The sequence below is a fragment of the Parasteatoda tepidariorum genome, chromosome X2, assembly GCF_043381705.1.
Source record: "Parasteatoda tepidariorum isolate YZ-2023 chromosome X2, CAS_Ptep_4.0, whole genome shotgun sequence".
NCBI classification, from domain to species: Eukaryota; Metazoa; Arthropoda; class Arachnida; order Araneae; family Theridiidae; genus Parasteatoda; species Parasteatoda tepidariorum.
Window position 1 is genome coordinate 6,931,465 of NC_092215.1, and position 23,101 is coordinate 6,954,565.

The following is a 23,101-nucleotide window of genomic DNA, read 5'->3' on the forward strand; positions in this document are numbered from 1 at the left end:
ACATTTTATTTACCTAAAAACTTATAATTCCAGGTCATATACCATTCATTCCATTCCCTCTAATTGGGATCAACTTATTAAATAAAAAACTTTCAAAACAGTTCAGACTTTTATGTATAGACAAATATAAATAAAAATGAATCAGTATAAATAAATAAAAATGAATTTATTTCAAAAGTTGTTAAAAAAAATGTAGATTCGATATTTATTTTTTCATTCCTCAATTTTATTTCATTATGCTGAAAGGTGCTCACAAAAATTTTCTCAAGGAGGAGGATGCAACTGATATACACTACATATATATTTAAACTATATATAAATAATATAAGCATGAAAGAAAAACAATTTTTAAAAAATGCGGTTCAAATCAAAACCCCTTTGTAACACATTTTTAGATAGGAAACTTTGGTTTAACTCCTCCCGTTCGCTGAGTTACTATATCTTGACGTCATAGCAAACCACGCCTCATTTTGTGTCACGTGAAGTTAGTTTCGTTTTGGGCTAATTTTAAGTTAAGTTTTTTTTAATATTCGGGTCAATTTTTTAAATTCTGAATTGGTTTTAGGGAGTTTTAAGATATAAACTATTCGAAATAATCAACATTCTGCGATTACCCGAAGCATGCAGGTTCCTCATTGGGTCGACTGTTCAACGACGGTTATAAAATAAAATAAAACTTTATGAGATTAATATTACTGAATATAAATCATCAGCATGTTTAATAAAAACAATAACTAGTCATTCCAGCTGTGAAAATTGTTTGTAATTTATAAAGAGATTATTGATAAGGAAGTAGTCAAGTACAAAAAGTGGGTTTTAGGAAAAAATAAATATATTGTGAAAAATCAAGAAAAGATTTCTAATAAACCTATTAAGACAGAATATGAAGTTAGTACATCCAATTTAATTGAAAAGCTAGAGGGCACCTTACCAAAATATATGGTCCATATTGCAAATATAGTTCATTAGTGTACAACTATGAATGAACTGAAAAAACAATTATCAACAGATTCAATACTAGTACATATTGAGTTAAGCGAAAATTACAGTCGCAAATATAGTGAAGAGATTCAGTCAGTGCATTTTGGAAGTGGTAGGCAACAGGTAACTAACTATTCACACAAGAGTTTATTACAAAAAAGAAGGTGATAGAGTAGTTAGTTTCCAACTCTTTCGCTGCAATAAGTCCCTCACTTCAACATGATAAAACAGCAATATGGGCAATTATACCCACTTTTAAATGGATTTTGAGTACAAATGAAGTAAAACATGTTGATATGCTAAGTGATGGGCCATCAACTCAATATGGAAACAGAAAAATGTTTCTTTTATATCACAACATATAAAACAGCTTACTGCTGGTATTCTAAACTTTATTTGGAACTATAATGAATCCGGACATGAAAAAGAAGCTTTCAACGGAATTGGAGCTGTTATGAAAAGAACATTAGATCGGAAAGTGGCAGATGTGCATAATTATGAAACACTTGTCTCTGGATTAAAAGAAAATTGCTTAGTAACATTATTTGCAGTTACAAATGAAGACATGAAAAAATTTGAAAAATTAATAGACTATAGACTGAAACTTAGGATATACCTATATTGCCTAAAAGCAATCAAAAGGACTGGATTGTTAAAGAATAAATAATGCGTAAAGAAATTTGTTTAAAATTGATTTTCGATATTTTTTATATTATTTACAGTTATATAACAAGTTATTTGTAAATATTAACGATAAAGAAATTATATGTTGTAAAAAATTCTAAGAAATTGCGTCATTATATACATCATTGTTTTTCTAATTGAAATTAAAAACAGTCAAAATTATTTCCTTAGGGAATCTGGTGTTAAAAAAATAGTCTGTTTAGAATGCGTTAACAAAAAATAAAGGGAATATCGATTTCAATTAACTAATATATCACAAGTTATTAATCATTATATGTTATAAATAATTTAAAAGTATTTTATAACTAAACAATTTTGTAAATTTAGTCTTAAGTTGTGACTTATACGGGCCCGGCCAGTTCTGTGACTACAGCTTCTGGATTTCTAGATTCGGCTATTTATTTCTTGGGGTGGAAAATGTTCATTAGAATGTGTAGAATGTGTTTAAATAAAATAATAAAAATAAAACTATTATGTTTTTATAATTTTTGTTTACTTTATGTAACTAAAATAGACTCATGTATCATTTCCTCATGTCCTCTTTGTTAAATTAAAATAAGAAAAAATTTGCTTTTCAGAAAATAAGTAATAAGTTTTCAAATATTTTTTTCCTGAGAATGTTAATATCGACTTCAGAAAATGAAGTTTGATTTCAATATTGGGAATTACTATTCAATTTTCTTTTCGATTTCATTAACTTAAGTGCTTTCAAGCTTTCGTGAAAATGACCCTTATCAAAGTATAATATTTAAATAATTCTTCATTTAAATATCGATATATATCTAAGCCCAAAAGTAATATTTTAATAATCTGACCTCTGCATTTGTGTGAGCACGTGCTTGGTCAATGCTTTCCTTATAGGGTCCCACAAAATTTTCATAAATATTATGGGGTTCTCTTACCAAAACATTTAATAAACCCTCATCTGAACCAAAATTAATAAATATTTTAATCTTTTCACTGAAAAAAATAAAACAGTATGATCAAAACTACCAAAATATGGTAGAATTTGACGTATTTTTGGCTATATGGGAACACACGAATGCTAGGTAATTATTACAGAAGTGCTTTGAAAATGAATTTGGTTAAATTAATAATATAATAAGATTTTATAATATATGATAAAATTTGGTACACTGAAAATATCTGGGTAAATGTTTAACCAATATTTGGTGCAAAGTTTCTAATTGTACCATAAATTGGTTAAATGAAAAATTGTTTTATTTAGGTTGCACCATAAATTGGTAAATATGTTCGAGAAATACATTCATAGCGCAATCGATTGCATCAAACTTTCGTAGTATGAAAGGCAGAAGCTTTAACTGTGACCGATGACTTATTTTGTAACTGTTAACTAATGGACGATTTTTGTTGTTGAAGCTTGCTTTCATCTCATGCAATTTGTCTTTGAAATTGTGTATTTCTTTTGCAAGTAAGTATACTTTTCTTATTTATTTGCAATAATTACGGTTCATTTCTTTCATGTCTTTAAAAATTTTGTTGTGTGTCCTGAAAGAGTTAGTTTCAAATTTCTTCTAGGAAACTATATTCGTTGTATGAATAATTAGACATTTTAAAATCTATATTAACTCCTTTTAAGTAAATAAAGAGGCACATCCAATTTATGCACACAGAAAGTGCAATACCAGTGACAAATAAACGGGGGGAAACGGCAATCTTAAGCAGCATAGCCTTCCGACAAATTAACTGCTGGTGAAAATGTTCTAGTTCCGTGTTTTAATTGCATTCTACCTAACAAAAAAAAATCATATGTACTTTCTGTTAGGATTAAAACTTCTTATCAATATCTATGCTTCTGTTTTGATTTTCATGTTCTATATTGCTCATTTTCGTTTGTAATGTCGCATAATTACTCGAATTTTTGTCTATACATTCTTAAATGCCTTTGTTGCAAAATTTTTAAAGAGAATTATACGCACTAGAGAGAAAGGCAGCCGTTGTCATGGAAACTGGGTTTCTCTTTGGTGCACGAGGTAGGGTAAAAAAAACAAAAAAACATATTGGCGTTTAAAAAAAAAAAAAAAAAAAAAAAAAAAAAGCGCTAATTTTTATTTTTTTTTTCTTTATTCACCAAGAATCTTACTGAAATTTGAACAAAATACCGACCAAGACAAGATTTGTTTCAGAGCATTTAGAAATAAGATGATTTCTTATTATAATTTATTTTAAAAATAGATTTTCGTATTAATATTTTTTTACTAAGCGAAACAAATTTTAAATTGAACAGAATATCGTATCTAGAAAGTCAATAAATATATTTTTTCATTAAATCTAAATAAAAAAAAAATACTTAGATGCTCATAAATACCTTGTTTTAGATTATTATTTTTCCATGAATTATTATTATTACTTTCTTTTTGTAATTTATCCACATTTGCGTTTTGTGAGGGAGGGAAAAGATAACATGAGCATAAAATCAAACTTTAGATCATGAAGAATGTCATATGCATTCTTTATAATATTTACAGTTTTTTTTAAGTACAATTTTTTTTAAAAAGTTTCACTTTAATTATAAGAGTAATTTTTTCTTATTCAGAAATATATCTGCTTCTATGAAACTAAAGACCTTTACTTAAAAAGACAATCCTCACAAACAGTATACATGTAGAGTTTTAATGAAAACTGCTTGCGTGTTTATCAGCAGCCATATCCCGCCCTCTTAGACTCAAGACGAACTCTTTGATCTATCCAAGTGATGATCATATGTTCATTTAATAATTTAACAGTTGACAGTTCCTTCTGCAAATTTTTTGAAGGGTTGCTCTGAATGAAAGTCAATTCAACATTTATCATGAGAAGAAATTCAACTTGGGTGTATCGGCGCATTTTAACAACAACAAAAAAAATAATAATATTTCAAAATATCAAAACTTTCCTCTTCAGGATCTTTAGGGGTGAAAGAAGACTTAAGATAAAAATCCCCCCCCCCCCCTATAAATAGATGGTCTCTAAAAAATGTTTCAGATGGTGAAATGTTTAAAACATTTTTCTGCATAAGAACGACAATTTCGCAATTTTTTTTAACATAGCATTTTAAAAATAGTAATTAAAATATGACCTGCTTTGATTGATCTTTCTATGCTTTAAAAATGTAAGGATTCAAATTTTGTTGTTCTGTAAAATTACTTCAATTCCTATACATTTTATTACCATAAATTACATTATTTTTAATCTTCTTTCGTTAGCACAAAGGCACCAAAAACTTCAATGCTTTTGATCAAGAAAGAAGCTTAGAAAAAAATATTGTTATAACCAGTGCAAAGCCTGTAATGGAAAATATTTATTCTGCCGAAATTACCAGAATTCTAGAAGGTTATGAACAGTTTTTTTAAACTTCAAAAGTACTAGTTTCAAGAACAGCTTACAAACAAGGAATGTGTACAGTTTCAAGTTTCGAGAATGAAGAACCTGTATTTGGAAAAATAATTATTATTTTGTGAAAAGGCTCCAAAGTTTTATTTGTGTGTAATTTTTTCAATTCTTGTTGTGTTTTTTACAATCAACTGAAAAATATGATGTACTTAAAGTAATAGTACCAGAAAAATCTATAATAATGAATATATAATAATGAATATAATAATGAATATAATGATAAATATCTAATAAAAATATTGCTTTTTCTCAAATGCTCACCACCATTTACTAATTTGTAAGAAATGACAGTAATTTTTTCCAAACTGAGTTAAATTTTAATCTTTTTATCAAGTTATAAATTATGTTTGTAAAAGAGTAATTTAGTTATATTGTAAATTTTAATTCAGATGAGGCAGAGTATATCAAGAAATTTAGTATTTTATTAAAATATTGAAAATTATTTTTAGATCATCCCAAATTTCAAAACTGTAAGCATAGAGGCATACGCCAACACAATTTTTAAAATTAATGCAAATTAAAAATAAGTTCGAATTGAATGCACTCTCTCAGCAACAAAAACATACTATCAATCATATTTTTGAGTGAATATTTTGTATTTTTTTAATGAATGCTGTGATATGTATAAAAAGTGTTATATATTTCAATTTTAAGATTTTGCATAAAAATTATTATATTCTGTCTAACATCAAAGTGATTGTAAATGAATAAACTATGTTTGAATATAGATCTGCATCTGTATATTTTTTGCTCATATTTTCAAGTAATGTCATTATTTTTACATTTCTTAATTTACTTCAAATTTAATATTTCCATAAGCTAATATAATTAATCTTGGAATGCTTTCTTAATTAGAGGTTGGGGGTTGACCAATCCAATATTTGCCTACTCTTTTACATAAATTTCTATTTGCGAAAGTCTTATTTTCATTTTTAAATAATAAAGTAATTTCAAAATACATAGTAATAATAATTTGATTCTGCCTAAAATTAAAATTCTCTTTGAAACATTAGTGGTACTAACTCTATATCATCTGTTGGTTCTTTAATGAATGAAATGTAAAATAGAATTTTAATTTTACCTATATCAACTTCAAAAATGAAAAAAATTTTATATGAAGGAAAATATTTTTGAAGCGCCAGAAAGCAGAGAAAGTTAGCATCATTATTAAATATTTAATAAAAAAAATAATTTAATTTGAATCAGTCNAAAGAAAGAAAAATTATTGATATGAAAGAAAATATTTTTTAAAGTTTTTATAAATTTAAATAATTAAATTATAATTTGATTTATATAAATTTGATTTAAATAATCTTCCTTTTGGTGCAACCTTCCTCACTTTTAGTTCCCTTCAAAAGTACCAAATCATGGTGCAATCTTCCTCCGCTTATAGCTCTTTTCAAAACACTGATTTTTGGTACAACCTTTCGCTGCTTTTATATTTTTTCAAAATCCCATTTTTGGTGCAACCTTCTCTTGTTGTTTGGAGCTAGTGAAAGCACCAATATATAGTAAAACTAAACACCAATTTATGTAGCCAGCAAATGAATATCAATGTTTGTCGCAACATATCTCGAAATTTTTTACGGTGCAATATCCTCAATAAAATTTTCAGTAATTAATAATATTAAGCAAAATTTTACAATTTTTTAATTCCTAACACATATTTTAAAATTTGTTATTTTTTCTTTACTTAACTATTGCAATAATCATAGCATTTATTAATTATCTATGCAGTCATTTGGTTACATAGGGTGTTTGATTAGAATCCTTTCCAAAAATAAAGTAAGAAGAAGTATTCACATTAGGGCTTGAAAACTATTTTTTTAACCACTAGTGAGAAAGGCGGAACGAAAAATCAAAGCCACTTTAATTGCCTAAGTAAACTTGCAATTGTTTCTACTAATCGTCTTTCGATTTTTATCTATTTTCAAAAGCAATCAAACATGTATAGATAGATATTCTTTATCCCAACTACTTTGTTATTGATTCGTCAAAATTTGATAACGTTTAAAAAATTTGCTTAAGAAACAATTTGCGATCCCTGATGAGATGTTCCTACTCCATTTTAAACAGAGATATTGAAAATTAAGCATTGAGGGTAGTCATTACAAAACACCTTGCCTATCATTTAAAACACTTTCTATTGTGACTTAAGTACAAAATCAGAAAACGAAATCATAAAACAGCAATCACAGAAAAGTAACATTGTAAATAGTTAAATAATTTATAAAACATTTATTCATTACACTATTTTAAAAAGAATAATAAACAAATATAAGAATGAATTTTACTTCATATCTGTACCTTAAATAGAAAAGGGTCATTAGGGATTCAAATAATAAAAAAACAAGAAAAGGTCATCAATGAGATAAAATACTTAAAAGTACCTTTTAAGTACTTAAAAAGTACTTTAAGTACTTTTAAGAAAGTACTAGAATAGATATAAGATAAAGTACTTTTTCTGACATGACCAATTTTTTTTACCTAAAACTTCCCAAAATTTCTTATTATAAACAATAAAAAAAATTAATGTTTAAGTTATATTTTGAGTTCATATTATATTTGCCCGGATTGACTCTATTTATTTTGATTTCAACATGACTGACTGCCACGCGCCCTTGATCAATAGCGAATATAGGAATAAAAGTAAATCTTTAGGTTATTTCATTTCAAAAGTGAAAAAAAAAACAGGATAGGAAAGGAAAAAAAAACATAACTTAAGATTCTGACATGTTTATAGTAAAAATAATACCACTTTAATTCCTCCCCAAACATTGATTGAAATATATCATCCCACTCATAAATGTAGAATTAATGGTTTTTAATTCACGCTATGTAAATGAAACGATAAATTATAAGATTATTTACTTACACCAATAGTAAAAAGATGATTAAAGAACTTCTAATGATGATCTTCATATTGAATTGAGCAGGTGTTTTAAGTGATTTTAGATATTCGTTTTATACAGACCGGACGGATAAAATTGGCTTGTTTTTTAACGGAACCCTTTCTTTAGTTGCCGAAGTACAGATTATTACAGTAGACTGATTAAGAGACGTTAAATAGTTATGAATTGAGAAGGTATTTATATTGAAGACTTTATATTTTCCCAGAGATTGCAAGGGCTATTAGTTATATTTCTATATTTTATTATTGCTTCTGTATACTGGAAAATTTATTATTCTATTTAAAAGTATGAACGACCTATGTATCCTTCCGCATGTTTATGTATACCTATGAGCGCAAACTAGTGGATAATTTTCGTAACAAATATTTCTCAAATAGTTTATTTAAAAGAAATAGTCAAATTAAATCTGTTATTCAAATTACTTTTATAAACGATATAAATAAAATTATTCGGCCGTGACTCTTTATAGAATATAGAAGTGTTTTAAATTTTTTTAAACTTACTTTTTAAGCAATATGAAAAGGTAAATAACATTAGTTTTGAGGTCGATTTTTAATAAGTAATGAAAACACTTTCCAAACTATTTTAACAATTTTAGAGACTGTTTATTAGACATCGAAAATTATTTCTGACGTGTATTTAACATATGTAATTTTAAAACATTATTTTCTTTTAAATTTTATGAATTCAAAATATAGAGAGCGTTTGGGATATGCTATAGGGGAGAAAGGGGTTAGTCTGGACATGAGGGTAATGTAGACAGCTGGGATCCATCTGATATAAAAACACTTTCCAAATTGTTTTCATAATTTCAGAGACTGTTAATTATACACTGAGAATTATTTTTGACATGTATTTAACATAAAAATTTTAAAACATGCTTTTCTTTTAAATTTTATGAATTCAAAATATAGAGAGCGTTTGGGAGATGCAATAGGGGATAAGGGGGTTAGTCTGGACATGAGAGTAATGCGGACAGCTTTGATCAATGTGTTATTAAAACACTTTCCAAACTGTTTCAATAGTTTTAGAGACTGTTAATTACACATTGAGAATTATTTTTGACATGTATTTAACATAAAAAATTTTAAAACATGCTTTTCGTTCATATTTTATGAATTCAAAATATAGAGAGCGTTTGGGAGATGATATGGGGGAGAAGGAGGTTAGTCTGGACATGAGGGTAATGTGGACATCAGGGAACCATCTGTTATAAAAATACTTTTCAAATTGTTTTAATGATTTTATAGACTGTTAATTACACACTGAGAATTATTTTTGACATGCATTCAACATAAATAATTTTAAAGCATTCTTTTCTCTTTAATTTCAGGAACGCAAAATATAGCAAGCATTTGGGAGATACTATAGGGGAGAAGGGGGTTAGTCTGGACATAAAGATAATGGAGACAGCAGGGATCAATCTGTTATAAAAACACTTTCCAAACTGATTTAATAATTTTAGACACTGTTAATGACACACTGAGAATTATTTTTGATATGTATTCAACATAAATAATTTTAAACATTCTTTTCACTTTAATTTCATGAACTCAAACATAGCAAGCATTTGAGAGATACTATAGGGGAGAAGGGAGTTAGTCTGGACATGAAGATAATGGAGACAGCTGGGATCAATCTGTTATAAAAACACTTTCCAAACTGTTTTAGTAATTTTAGAGACTGTTAATGACACACTGAGAATTATTTTTGATATGTATTCAACATAAATAATTTTAAAACATTCCTTTCTCTTTTATTTCATGAACTCAAAATATAGCAAATTTTGGGTGATACTATAGGGTAGAAGGGGGTTAGTCTGGGCATGAGGGTAATGGGGACAGCTGGGATCAATCTGTTATAAAACACTTTCCAAATTGTTTTAATGATTTTAGAGACTGTTAATTACACCCTAAGAATTATTTTTGACATGTATTGAATACAAATAATTTTAAAGCATTCTTTTCTTTTAAAGTTTATGGATTCAAGAGGAGAAGGGGGTTGGTTAGTCTGGATATGGGGGTAATGTGGACAGCTGGGTTCAATCTATAATAAAACACTTTCCAAACTGTTTTAGTAATTTTAGAGACTGTTAATTTCACATTGAGAATTATTTTTGATATGTATTTAGCATAAATAGTTTTAAAACATTCTTTTCTTTTTAATTTCATGAACTCAAAATATAGCAAGCATTTCGGAGATACTATAGGGAAGAAGGTGGTTATTCTGGACATGAGGGTAATGTAGACAGCTGGGATCCATCTGTAACAAAAACACTTTTCAAACTGTTTTAAACATTTCAGAGACTGTTAATTACACACTGAGAATTATTTTTGACATGTATTCAGCATAAATAATTTTAAAACATTCTTTTCTTTTAAATTTTATGGATTCAAGAAGAGAAGGGGGTTGGTTAGTCTGGACATGAGGATAACGTGGACAGCTGGGTTCAATCCATTATAAAACACTTTCCAAACTGTTTTAGTAATTTTAGAGACTGTTAATGACACACTGAGAATTATTTTTGATATGTATTCAACATAATAATTTTAAAACATTCTTTTCTCTTTAATTTCATGAACTCAAAATATAGCAAGCATTTGGGAGATACTATAGGGGAGAAGGAGGTAAGTTTAGACATGAAGGTAATGGGGACAGCTGGGATCAATCTGTTATAAAAACACTTTCCAAACTGTTTTAATAATTTTAGAGACTGCAAATTGCACACTGAGAATTATTTTTGATATGTATTAAATACAAATAATTTTAATAAATTTTTTTATTTTAAATTTTATGGATTCAAGAGGAGAAGGGGGTTTGTTAGTCAGGACATGAGGGTAATGTGGACAGCTGGGTTCAATCTATTATAAAACACTTTCCAAACTGCTTTAGTAATTTTAGGGACTGTTAATTTCTCATTGAGAATTATTTTTGACATGTATTTAACATAAATAATTTTAAAACATTCTTTTCTGTTTAATTTCATAAACTCAAAATATAGCAAGCATTTGGGAAATACTATAGGGAAGAAGGGGGTTAGTCTGGACATGAAGATAATGGGGACAGCTGGGATCAATCTGTTATAAAAACACTTTCCAAACTGTTTTAAAAATTTTAGAGACTGTTAATTACACACTGAGAATTATTTTTCACTTGTATTCAACATATATAATTTTAAAACATTCTTTTCTTTTAAATTTTATGAATTCAAAATATAGAGAGCGTTTGGGAGATGCTATAGGGGAGAAGGTGGTTAGTCTGGACATAAGGGTAATGTAGGCAGCTGGGATCCATCTGTTATAAAAACACTTCTCAAACTGTTTTAAGCATTTTAGAGACTGTTAATTACACACTGAGAATTATTTTTGATATGTATTCACCATAATAATTTTAAAACATTCTTTTCTCTTTAATTCCATGAACTCAAAATATAGCAAGCATTTGGGAGATACTATAGGGGAGAAGGAGGTTAGTCTACACATGAAGGTAATGGGGACAGCTGGGATCAATCTGTTATAAAAACACTTTCCAATCTGTTTTAATAATTTTAGAGACTGCTAATTGCACACTGAGAATTAGTTTTGATATGTATTGAATATAAATAATTTTAAAACATTCTTTTCTTTTCAATTTTAGGGATTCAAGAGGAGAAGGGGGTTGGTTAGTCTGGACATGAGGGTAATGTGGACAGCTGGATTCAATCTATTATAAAACACCTTCCAAACTGTTTTAGTAATTTTAGAGACTATTAATTTCACATTGAGAATTATTTTTGACATGTATTTAACATAAATAATTTTAAAACATTCTTTTCTCTTTAATTTCATGAACTCAAAATATAGCAAGCGTTTGGGAGATACTATAGGGAAGAAGGGGGTTAGTCTGGACATGAAGATAATGGGGACATCTGGGATCAATCTGTTATAAAAACACTTTCCAAACTGTTTTAAAAATTTTAGAGATTGTTAATTACACACTGAGAATTATTTTTCTCTTGTATTCAACATATATAATTTTAAAACATTCTTTTCTTTTAAATTTTATGAATTCAAAATATAGAGAGCGTTTGGGATATGCTATAGGGGAGAAGGTGGTTAGTCTGGACATAAGGGTAATGTAGGCAGCTGGGATCCATCTGTTATAAAAACACTTCTCAAACTGTTTTAAACATTTTAGAGACTGTTAATTACACACTGAGAATTATTTTTGATATGTATTCACCATAATAATTTTAAAACATTCTTTTCTGTTTAATTTCATGAACTCAAAATATAGCAAGCATTTGGGAGATACTATAGGGAAGAAGGGGGTTAGTCTGGACATGAAGATAATGGGGAGAGCTGGGATCAATCTGTTATAAAAACACTTTCCAAACTGTTTTAAGAATTTTAGAGACTGTTAATTACACACTGAGAATTATTTTTCACTTGTATTCAAGATATATAGTTTTAAAACATTCTTTTCTTTTAAATTTTATGAATTCAAAATATAGAGAGCGTTTGAGAGAGGCTATAGGGAAGAAGGTGGTTAGTCTGGACATAGGGGTAATGTAGGCAGCTGGGATCCATCTGTTATAAAAACACTTTTTAAACTGTTTTAAACATTTTAGAGACTGTTTATTACACACTGAGAATTATTTTTGACATGTATTCAGCATAAATAATTTTAAAACATTCTTTTCTCTTTAATTTCATGAAATTAAAATATAGCAAGCATTTGGAAGATACTATAGGGGAAACGGGGGTTAGTCTGGACATGAAGGTAATGGGGACAGCTGGGATCCATCTGTTATAAAAACACTTTCCAAACTGTTTTAATAGTTTTAAAGACTGTTAATTACACATTGAGATTTATTTTTGATATGTGTTTAACATAAATAATTTTAAAGCATTATTTTCTTTTAAGTTTCATAAACTGAAACTATAACGACTGTTTGGGTGATACTGTAGGGGAGAAGGGGCTTAGTATGGACATGAAGTTAATGTAAACAGCTGGAATGAATTTGCTATTTAATAATTAAAACCTTTTTTTATACCTTTGGCGCATTTACAATGCTGTTTTATACTTCATGCTGAATTACCTGACAATACCCTGTATTGTTGAGTAGTAAATTGTAAAAGAAGAAAAAGTAAGCTTTACATTGAAAGAGTAAGTTTTTTTTGTTTTTTTTTTGTTTTTGAATTGCTACTTTAGAGCTCTAAATTAGTTTTATGCATTATTACTTTAAATAATAAGAAATGTAAGTTATTTGTGAACAATTATATAAAATATTTAACAGTCACTTTTGATTTCAACATTTATAATTACTGGCTTAAATGAAAAAATTCCAAGTGGTGTGTCAGGTTTGTGTGAGAGTTAGTGTGGAAACATTCTAATTGAGTGATAATGTAGGTTAATTACTAGCACATTTATTATTCGGGTGTTTATTCACTAAATTAGATTGATTATGTGAAGTAGTTCGTTTATTTAATTTTTTTTCAAAATTTCAAACTTTTGTTTATTATCATTTTTTTTTCTAGCTGAAAGAGTGGAAGATAAAAAAAAAAGAGTTTTTTCAATTCTGTGGAATCAGATTTTAAAGTAATTGGGATTATAGATTTGCAGTCCTGTTAAAAAATAATGTGTCCTGAAGGAATCCTCCGCAGAAAACCAAGCGCCAACTTGGGCTGTCCTGCCATATATAGTGATGATGATGATTTATTTTTGTAAAGCGAAAATGTTAGTTTACACTAATGCTTCAACATATTTTAAGTTTTCTTTTAATCAAAATGCTGATTTGTATAAATTTTATTGATTTTTTAAAAGCAGTTACTTAAAGTCCCCTTCGAATAGACTTTTAATGGTCTGTTTTTATAGTTAATATCATTTGCTTTTTAATTATTATTCAATATTAATTATCACACCACTTAATAAATTGTAAGCAAATTTCATTTATTAGACATTCTTTCAAGGAAATATGAATAACATATTCTTAAATAAAGTAGTTTGTCTTTGACATAGATAATTATATAGCTGGAATATGATTCAGTTTTTAATTATAAACTAATAACTATGTGGCTGCCATCCAGGTCAGGGAAGTAGTCAGGGTGCCTGATTGTGAAGCCAATGGCAGGAACCCCACTTGAGTATCCCTCTTTTCTTCTTTCTCCCTGCATGTGTGTATGTGTGTTTCTCCTCTGTTGTGTGTTGTCTGAATGTAACTCCCTTCACAAGTGTTCACGGGGTGACGTTAAATGAGCGATACTTACGTAACGAGGAGCATGATAATTTAGTGTCAACCATTAGAGAAAAGAATGTCTATGTGACTTAACATTTTAAATAAAAATAGTTTCGAATTAACAGTGCAATGAACCATTAGGGAAAAGAATACCTATGTGACTTAATATTTAAAATAAGAATAGTTTCGAATTCAAAAATGTAACTTGTAGGTTAAAATTTCAGGTTGAATTTACTTACTTACATAAAAAAAATTAACATTTTTAACAATAAACTAAATAAGGAAAACATGGGGGTTTTGACCAGCTTTTTACAATAAAAAAATATCTTTAACAGAATGAATATTATAAAATATATAATGTAATGAACAGTATTGATATTATAAAATATACATATAATGAACCATTAGGAAAAAGAATACCTATGTGACTCAATATTTAAAATAAGAATAGTTTCGAATTCAAAAATATAATTTTTAGGTTAAAATTTCAATTTGAATTTACTTAATTACATAATAAATTAAAACATTAGTAACAATAAACTAAATAAGAAAATCATGAGAGGTTTGACCAGCTTTTTACAATAAAAAAATATCATTAGCAGAATAATTATTATAAAATATATAATATAATGAACAGTATTGATATTATAATATATATATATATAATGAACACTATAATGAACCATTAGGGAAAAGAATAGCTATGTGACCTAACGTTTAAAATGAGAATAGTTACGAATTCAATAATATAATTTTTAGGTTAAAATTTCAATTTGAATTCACCTACTTACATAATAAATTAAAACATTAGTAATAATAAACTAAATTAGGAAAACATTGGAGGTTTGACCAGCTTTTTGCAATAAAAACTATCTTTAGCAGAATGAATATTATAAAATATATAATTTAATGAACAGCATTGATATTATGAAATATGCATATAATGAACCATTAGGGAAAAGAATACCTATGTGACTTAACATTTAAAATTATAGTTTCGAATTCAGTAATATAATTTTTGGGTTAAAATTTCAGTTCGAATTTACTTACTTTCATAATAAATTAAAACATTAGAAACAATAAACTAAATAAGGAAAACATAGGAGGTTTGATCCGCTTTTTACAATGAAAAAAATCTTTAACCGAATAAATACTATAAAATATCTAATATAATGTACAGTATTTAAGACAATAATTAATATAGTGAAAATAATAATTTGAAGGTATGGTTTTTATTTCCCCAGATTACAATCTTTACTTATATAAAAAACAATCTTTTTTTATTAAGGATATTTCATGAGCTAAAAAACTGGATCAAAGCTCTCTTCATGAGGATGATTTGACCCAATTAGGGAGAGATTTTGACTCATGGAAATTAAAAGAGGGGGTTAAAACCTAAACGGAGAAAAAGTGATTTTCTAAAGAAGTGTTATGGTCAATAACTGAATCTAAAACAATACAAAATATTTATTTAGTCATTAAAAATAACTGAACTTAACTTGTTAAACAAATACTTATTTTTTGCCAATAAACTTATTTATTTGATGAAAATATCTGTTTGATTTTGATATGTATTTTGATTAATATTTTGCGAATTTTTCTTTTGTTCCTGCATTGAGAAAAAAAAAGATGGTCAAAACTTACTTTAATGGGAACATCAAAAAGCTCCGTAATTTTTACCCAACTTTTTGATTTTTACTTTGGTAATTAATTTGGTTAAATAAATTAAAAAAGTAAAGTTTTATATTTGATAAAATTATTTAAATGTGGTAATTTTAACATGATACCTTAGATAATGACATAAAATTCATTTATTCGGCAAAATATAATTTTCAGTTTTGTATTTTATAATAAATGTGTAGTAATAAGAAATATAATTTTGGCATTTATGAATTATATATTAGTTTTACTTAATGTGTAATTGACTGAATTTTTAGGGGTGTAAGTCTCAAGGTTTTCTGGTCACGCCAACTGCAATCGACAATGTGCAATTTCTCATTTCTTAAATATGTCATCAATTTAAAAGAATATTTAGTGTCTTTTCCAAATATGTTTAATAAAATGAATTTTTAGATGTAAGAAAAAAGAAAGAATCTGAAACAAGTATTGTTCACAGAATTAGTTAATAATGTGACAAAGTGACAATGATTTGATGGTTGGCAATTACTTAACTATAGCTTAAGATAAGTCATCTTAAATATATTAAAACAAAAGAACTATAAATTATGCTAAATACAATTAATTAACAAAAATGCATGTTTTTATATCTTATGTAGACAAATATAATTATTTCATAAATAGTACTTTTAAATTATTCATCTTAGCTTAATTGTCATACACTCTTTTTTAATAAAAGAGCTTTAACTTCTAAGATTTAACTTCTAAGATGAAGGATTTCTAATGAAAACACGCAGTGTTTAATTGTTGCATAAGTTTAAAGTCTATTGTTTAAATTTCATTGCTTATATTAAAAGCTCAAAATATAATTATCGACAAACAAAAAATAAACTTTTTTTTAGATTTAAAAGACGATTTAAAAATAGTAAATTTTTTCTGAACCAGGAATTGAATTTTTGTTTTTATTACACTCTCAGCAGAATTGGTTAAAAGGTTAAGAATAACATCGGTTCTAGAACCACTTTAAGTTCTTCGGTGCAAAATTATAAATTATTAAATTAAACCATGTTTCTGTTCACACTTAAAAAAAATAGTATTGTCGAAGCTACCAGAATGTGGTAAAACTTTACCGTGTATCTGGCTCTATAGGAACACCAAAAAGCTCGGTAGTTTTTACAGAAGTGCTTTGGTAATCATATTGGTGAAATTAACAATAAAATTTGGGTTTAGAACATGTGATTAAATGTGGTAAAATATGGTAATTTCATCATGATACCTTAGAGCATGGCATAAGAAACATTTATACTGCAAAATTTATTTCATATTGATGTCATAGTGAACTCAAAACCTAACAAATTAAAAATTTAATTGCCGTATAATTTGGTTTTTATTACCAGAATTATTGTTTCACTCATCAGATATGTCATTATTTTACCTGGATTTTTCCCCGCACAAGTTGAACCATTAAACAGTGAAAACATTGTTAAGAAGTATAAAAAGATGGTTCAACTCAGAATTATTTTAAAATTCCAATAAAGTTAATATATATTATGTTTCACGATGATTTATTGCATATATTTTCGTTTCATTATATTTTCGTTGATCGTGTAATAAAACAAAGTGCAAAGTACGCTTATAAACAATATTAAAAATTTTTGAAAACATTTTATTATTGTGATATAATAATATTTAAGACATAATATGTGACATTTAAGAAATAATTAGGACATAAAAGAAGCAATTTAAGAATATTTTACTCAGAAATATTTTACTCTGAAAAAAGAGTAGGATATCTCAATGTTTACCGTGTTTCTAGCTCTATGAGAACACCAAAAACTCCAATAATTTTAAACAAAGGGCTTAAGTAATGTTTTTTGGTAAAATTAATAATATAATTTTATAGTATGTAAAAAGATTAGGTAAACGTGGTAAAATTTAGTAATTTACTGTGATACTTTAAAACGTGGAATGAAAACCATTTACTCGATTAAGTTCATTTTTCAGTTACATATTTCTTTCTAAATGTGAGGTAATAAGAATTATAATTTTAAAAACCGAAATTTCCGGTAAATTGTTACCATATGAACAGAAAAATTATCAAATAAATGGTTTAAATACCGTACATTTTTGTTTTACTAACTAGAATTAGGGTTTTCTTAAAGTAATATTTAAGACTTCATAAAAAAAATTTTTTTTCAAAATGAAAGCAAATTTGAGCGTTAAAACTACAAATTTTTTGTGTCACGTTAACAGTAAATCACGTTAACAACAACAAATTGTAATGCATAAATATCAAAATTAACTTTTTTTTTTAGCAAAATTAACCTGTGTTTTAAGCTTAAATCTTAAAAAAAAAAATTCAAAGATGCATTGAAATAGTACTAAGTATAATGTTCAGTATTATTTTTTTCAAAAGAGAGAAATTCTAAACATTCCTGCTCAAAACAGGACTGAAATAATAAATTCACACTTCAGCCTTAGCTTTTAACTCAAAACATTATACAAAAGCTACATACAAAGTTTCGAATAATTCTATGAAAAAACTTTCTGTAAAAGGGGAATTTTTCTGAAAATACATTTACAGTTTGTAATTGCCAAAAGATGCTAAGAAAATATATTTCATGTGAATAAAATAAATAGAAATCATAACAATCGACCTCAATTTAAAGAGATTTCTAATGATGAAAAGTTAAAATATAGATAGTAAAAAATGTCAAAATTGCTAAATTTCACCTTGTGGAATGCTTTAGTATATTGCTATAAAAATATAGTTGAAACACAAAGTAAAACAAGTACCACTTAGTTTACAGATTTCATGATTTTCAGATAGAATTAACGGAAACTCAAAACAAATATTAATGGAAATACATAAATTTATTTAGCACACTTTGAAACAATTTTCAAAACACTAATTTTTATAAAAACAAAAATATTCCTGACTATGATATTAACTTTTTAAAAATAATGATTTTGACCATAATTTACTTCTGTTTATATTAAAAAGAATTAACTAAATTTAGAACACTGATCAAGAATTATAAAAACGTATCCAGCTTGTTCTGAAATTATTCCTTTAATTCTTTATTAATTATAATTAGCACTTTTTTTTCCTTTATTAATCACAGAATTGTTACATTTTTATATATAATTGTTTTAAAAAAATTATCAAAAGAGTTTATCAGCTTTTTCTCTTTTAAAACTTGGTAAATGTCAAAAAAAAATTACTCACTCCTTCGAACTCTCCATGACTCTCCAATGCAAGAATGAGAGAAATACTAATTTTCGTCGCTTGTTCCCATCTGAAAAAAATGTCGTTTCCTGAGATTTATTCTTAGAATTTATAGAAGAAAATTATCCTACGTATCTTGCGAATTCATTTTAAATATTTCGCAAAACAAAAACAGTAATCGTGACGAAATTGTCAGAGAATTCTAAATCGTGCTTTTAACCCTTTTCCACATGCTCTAAGCAAAACAACTAATTTGCAAACGGCCATTTTCTTCTTAAATGACAAAAAAAAAAGGGTTTAAAATAATAGCTCACCCTTCTAATTCCTACTCTCTTAAGATGTTTTTTGTTTTCCTTCCATCCTAAATAAATATAGCCATCCATTTGTGCATTTTTTCCATGTCGTAAACGTGAAAAGGAATAATGATTTTTTTTTTCACATTTTTTTACCTCTTCCACTTAGCCATTTTTATCCTGGCATGTCCAAAAACTAAATTAAAATTATTTGTTTTAGAGACCTACGATGCTCTCATTTATTTATATATTTGGTTTTAATTTTTTGGGATTACTGAAAAAGGAGTGACAATTTTATCTAAAAATCCTAATTACAAACAATGTCCAAGTATTTTTTTTTTCTGAAAAGTGTTGCACAAATTAAAACAAAAGCTTCAATCAATGAATCATTTAAAAGAAATTTCACGTTTTAATATGTACTAGATAATAAAATTCAGATTTTAACGGATTCTAGAGCAATTTTAAAGTTTATTTTAGCCGTATTAAAAATATTTTTTAGCTTTAGCACTTGTTTCCCATTCATTTTTCTTTTTCTTTTTTTCTTTGTGACTTTCACTTTAATTTGTAAATATCAACAAAAAGGACTATTTTCTTTAAGACAACTTACTTGTTATTGTCTTAATAAAAACCAATCCATATGAGTGCATATTGTATATTAACTACACATAGGTAAAATTTTTATAATCATTAAATTTGATTTTTATTATATTTTAAACTACTTTGTAATAGTCACTGTATATTTATTTCATCTCAATACATTTTACTTTGACTATACATTAATAAGGATTTTATAATCATTAAATTTGATTTTTATTATATTTTAAACTACTTTGTAATAGTCACTGTATATTTATTTCATCTCAATAAGTTTTGTTTTGACTATACATTAATAAGGATTTTATAATCATTAAATTTGATTTTTATTATATTTTAAACTACTTTGTAATAGTCACTGTATATTTATTTCATCTCAATACATTTTATTTTGACTATACATTAATAAGGATTTTATAATCATTAAACTTGATTTTTATTATGTTTTAAACTACTTTGTAATAGTCACTGTATATTTATTTCATCTCAATAAGTTTTGTTTTGATTATACATTAATAAGGATGTTATAATCATTAAATTTCATTTTTAATATATTTTAACTTCTTTGTAATAATTACACTGTGTATTGACTATTTTTTTTTACTGAATATACATTGTTCAGACCACAAATTGGTAAGGCTTTTTCAGACATTAAATTTGATTTTATTATGATTTACTACCTGGTTCCTGCTTTAATGAGAACTAGCTATTTCATCGAGTGCACATTGTTTCGACTGCTCATTAGTAAAGTTTATATAATTATTAAATTTGATTTTTATTATAGTCCAAACTACCTTGTGATAGCTTTAATATGCATTGATTATTTCATATGAATAAATTTTTTCACTACACATTGATAAGGTTTTTATAATCATTGAAAATGATTTTTATTACATTTTAAATAGCGTTGTAATAACTTTAATATGTATTGACTACTTCAACAGAATAAACATTGTTTTGATACATATTAAGGCCTTTTTAAACATTAAATTTAAATTCATTATCTTTTGAACTGCTTTGTAAAAGCTTTAATGTGTATAGGCTATTTCATCTGAATACACTTTGTTTTGATTACACATTGAAGTGTTCATAAATATTGAATTTGATTTTCATTCTATATTTAACTGCTTTGTAATAATTTTCATTTTGGTGGATTATTTCATCTGAATGCACATTGTTTTGACTACTCATTAGTAAGACGTTTAAAATTATTAAATTTTATTTTTATTATATTTTAAATTGCTTTGTAATAACTTTAACGTCCAGTGAATATTTCTTCTGAATACACATTTTTCATAAACATTAAATTTGATTTTATTATTACTGCCTTGTTTTTGCTTTAATGAGAACCGAATATTACATCTTGTACACATTGTCTTGACTGATAAATTTAATTTTAGTATATTTTCATTGCTTTTGTAATAGCTTTAATTTGCATTGATTACTTCATCTGAATATACATTATTTTGACTACACATTGGTAAGATTTTTGTAATTATTAAATTTTAATATTATTATATTTTAAACTGCCTTTAACCATTTAAAGACAAGTTAAAAAGAAAAAAAAGGAGGATAAGCTAATTAACCTGAAATTTGATAAATTACCTACTAAATAGCATTAAAAAACAGTAAAATATTAAAAAGAAAATTGTATGAAAAATATTTAAGCATGTTTTTAACAAATTTCCGTTTTTGAAACAAGCTTGATAAGGGCATTTTTTACTGTCGCTGGTCACGATCGTTTCAGCTGTTTTTTAGTACATATCTCCTTCTGCAACAAAATGATGCCCCACATAAAAAAATTAAGAAAAAAATTCTAAAGTTTGAAAATAAAAATTTTTGTAAATACATTAATACTTTAAATTTTAAGTATAAATATATTAGATATTAACGAGATTATTCAACATATTCCCCAGGATTAGTTTCTAAAATACTTTTAGAGGAGCACAATTCACGCGTTTATGATATTTTAAAAAATTTCTTCAAATTTTCAATTCTCTTGGCAATATTTCCTATGAATTCATTCTAAGAATGAATTCATACCTATTCATACCTAAGAATGTATTCATACCTAATTATGAATTCATACCTCCTATGAATTCATTCTTCTCTGTCACGAACACTTTGATGACCGCCACCTGCAAATGAATTTGAACAGTAGTTGAACCTGAACATGTTCATCCATCCCCCTTATTCCATTCAAACATCATAATTTATCTTGAATTAATGTCTTAATACCTTTTAAAGGCACACAACATTACTCAATGAATCACTTGAAATTGAATCTATGAAACGCCAATGTTTCAAAAATGAAACATTTTGTTTTAAACTAATACTTCAAAATTTAAAATTAAATTTTGAATTGAATTTGATGCCTTAAACGCGTTGTATTATTTCTTTAAAAGCTTGAAAGTATTTAGTAATATTACAAAAATTTGATTTTTTGGTAAATTGTAATACAAGCAGGATACAAATGTACAAGTTATATCAAATTTCTAAGATTCTTAAAAAGAAAACTTATAAATGCAACAAAAAAATACTTAATAATTTAATTTTAAATTTATGAGAAATAATATTACTTGGACTTCAAGGGCTCATTAAAATTAAAATTCAAACTCATTGTTCCATTTTTGAAACATTGGCATGTAAACAGTTTTAATGATACGGACTAATTCATCTGGGTACGCATTGTTTTGAATATACATTGCTAAGGTTTCTATAAACATTAACATTGAATTTTATTCTATTTTTAACTGCATTTAATGAGTGATGATTGTTTCATCTGGGTACACATTATCATTGTTTTGATTTTACATTGGTAAGGATTTCATAAACATTAAATTTGAATTTTATTATATTTATATTATACTTTTATGAGTACTGATTCCTTCATCTGGCAGCACATTGTTTTGAATATACGTTAGTAAGGTTTTCATAAACATTAAATTTGAATTTTATTATATTTATATTATACTTTTATGAGTACTGATTCCTTCATCTGGCAACACATTGTTTTGAATATACATTAGTAAGGTTTTCATAAACATTAAATTTGAATTTTATTATATTTATATTATACTTTTATGAGTACTGATTCCTTCATCTGGCAACACATTGTTTTGAATATACATTAGTAAGGTTTTCATAAACATTAAATTTGAATTTTATTATATTTATATTA

The 23,101-nt window shown here is 26.4% G+C and overlaps 1 protein-coding gene across 1 annotated transcript in view; it reads right to left on the minus strand.

Moving 5' to 3' along the window:
* LOC139427279 (uncharacterized) overlaps positions 1 to 8,014 on the minus strand; it is a 14,973-nt gene extending 6,959 nt beyond the window's left edge. The window contains exon 1 of the mRNA XM_071188351.1: positions 7,934 to 8,014. Coding sequence (XP_071044452.1) covers positions 7,934 to 7,980 — 47 coding nt within the window. The 5' untranslated portion in view covers positions 7,981 to 8,014. The remainder of the gene's footprint in view (positions 1 to 7,933) is intronic.
* Between the last annotated feature and the right edge of the window lie 15,087 nt (positions 8,015 to 23,101).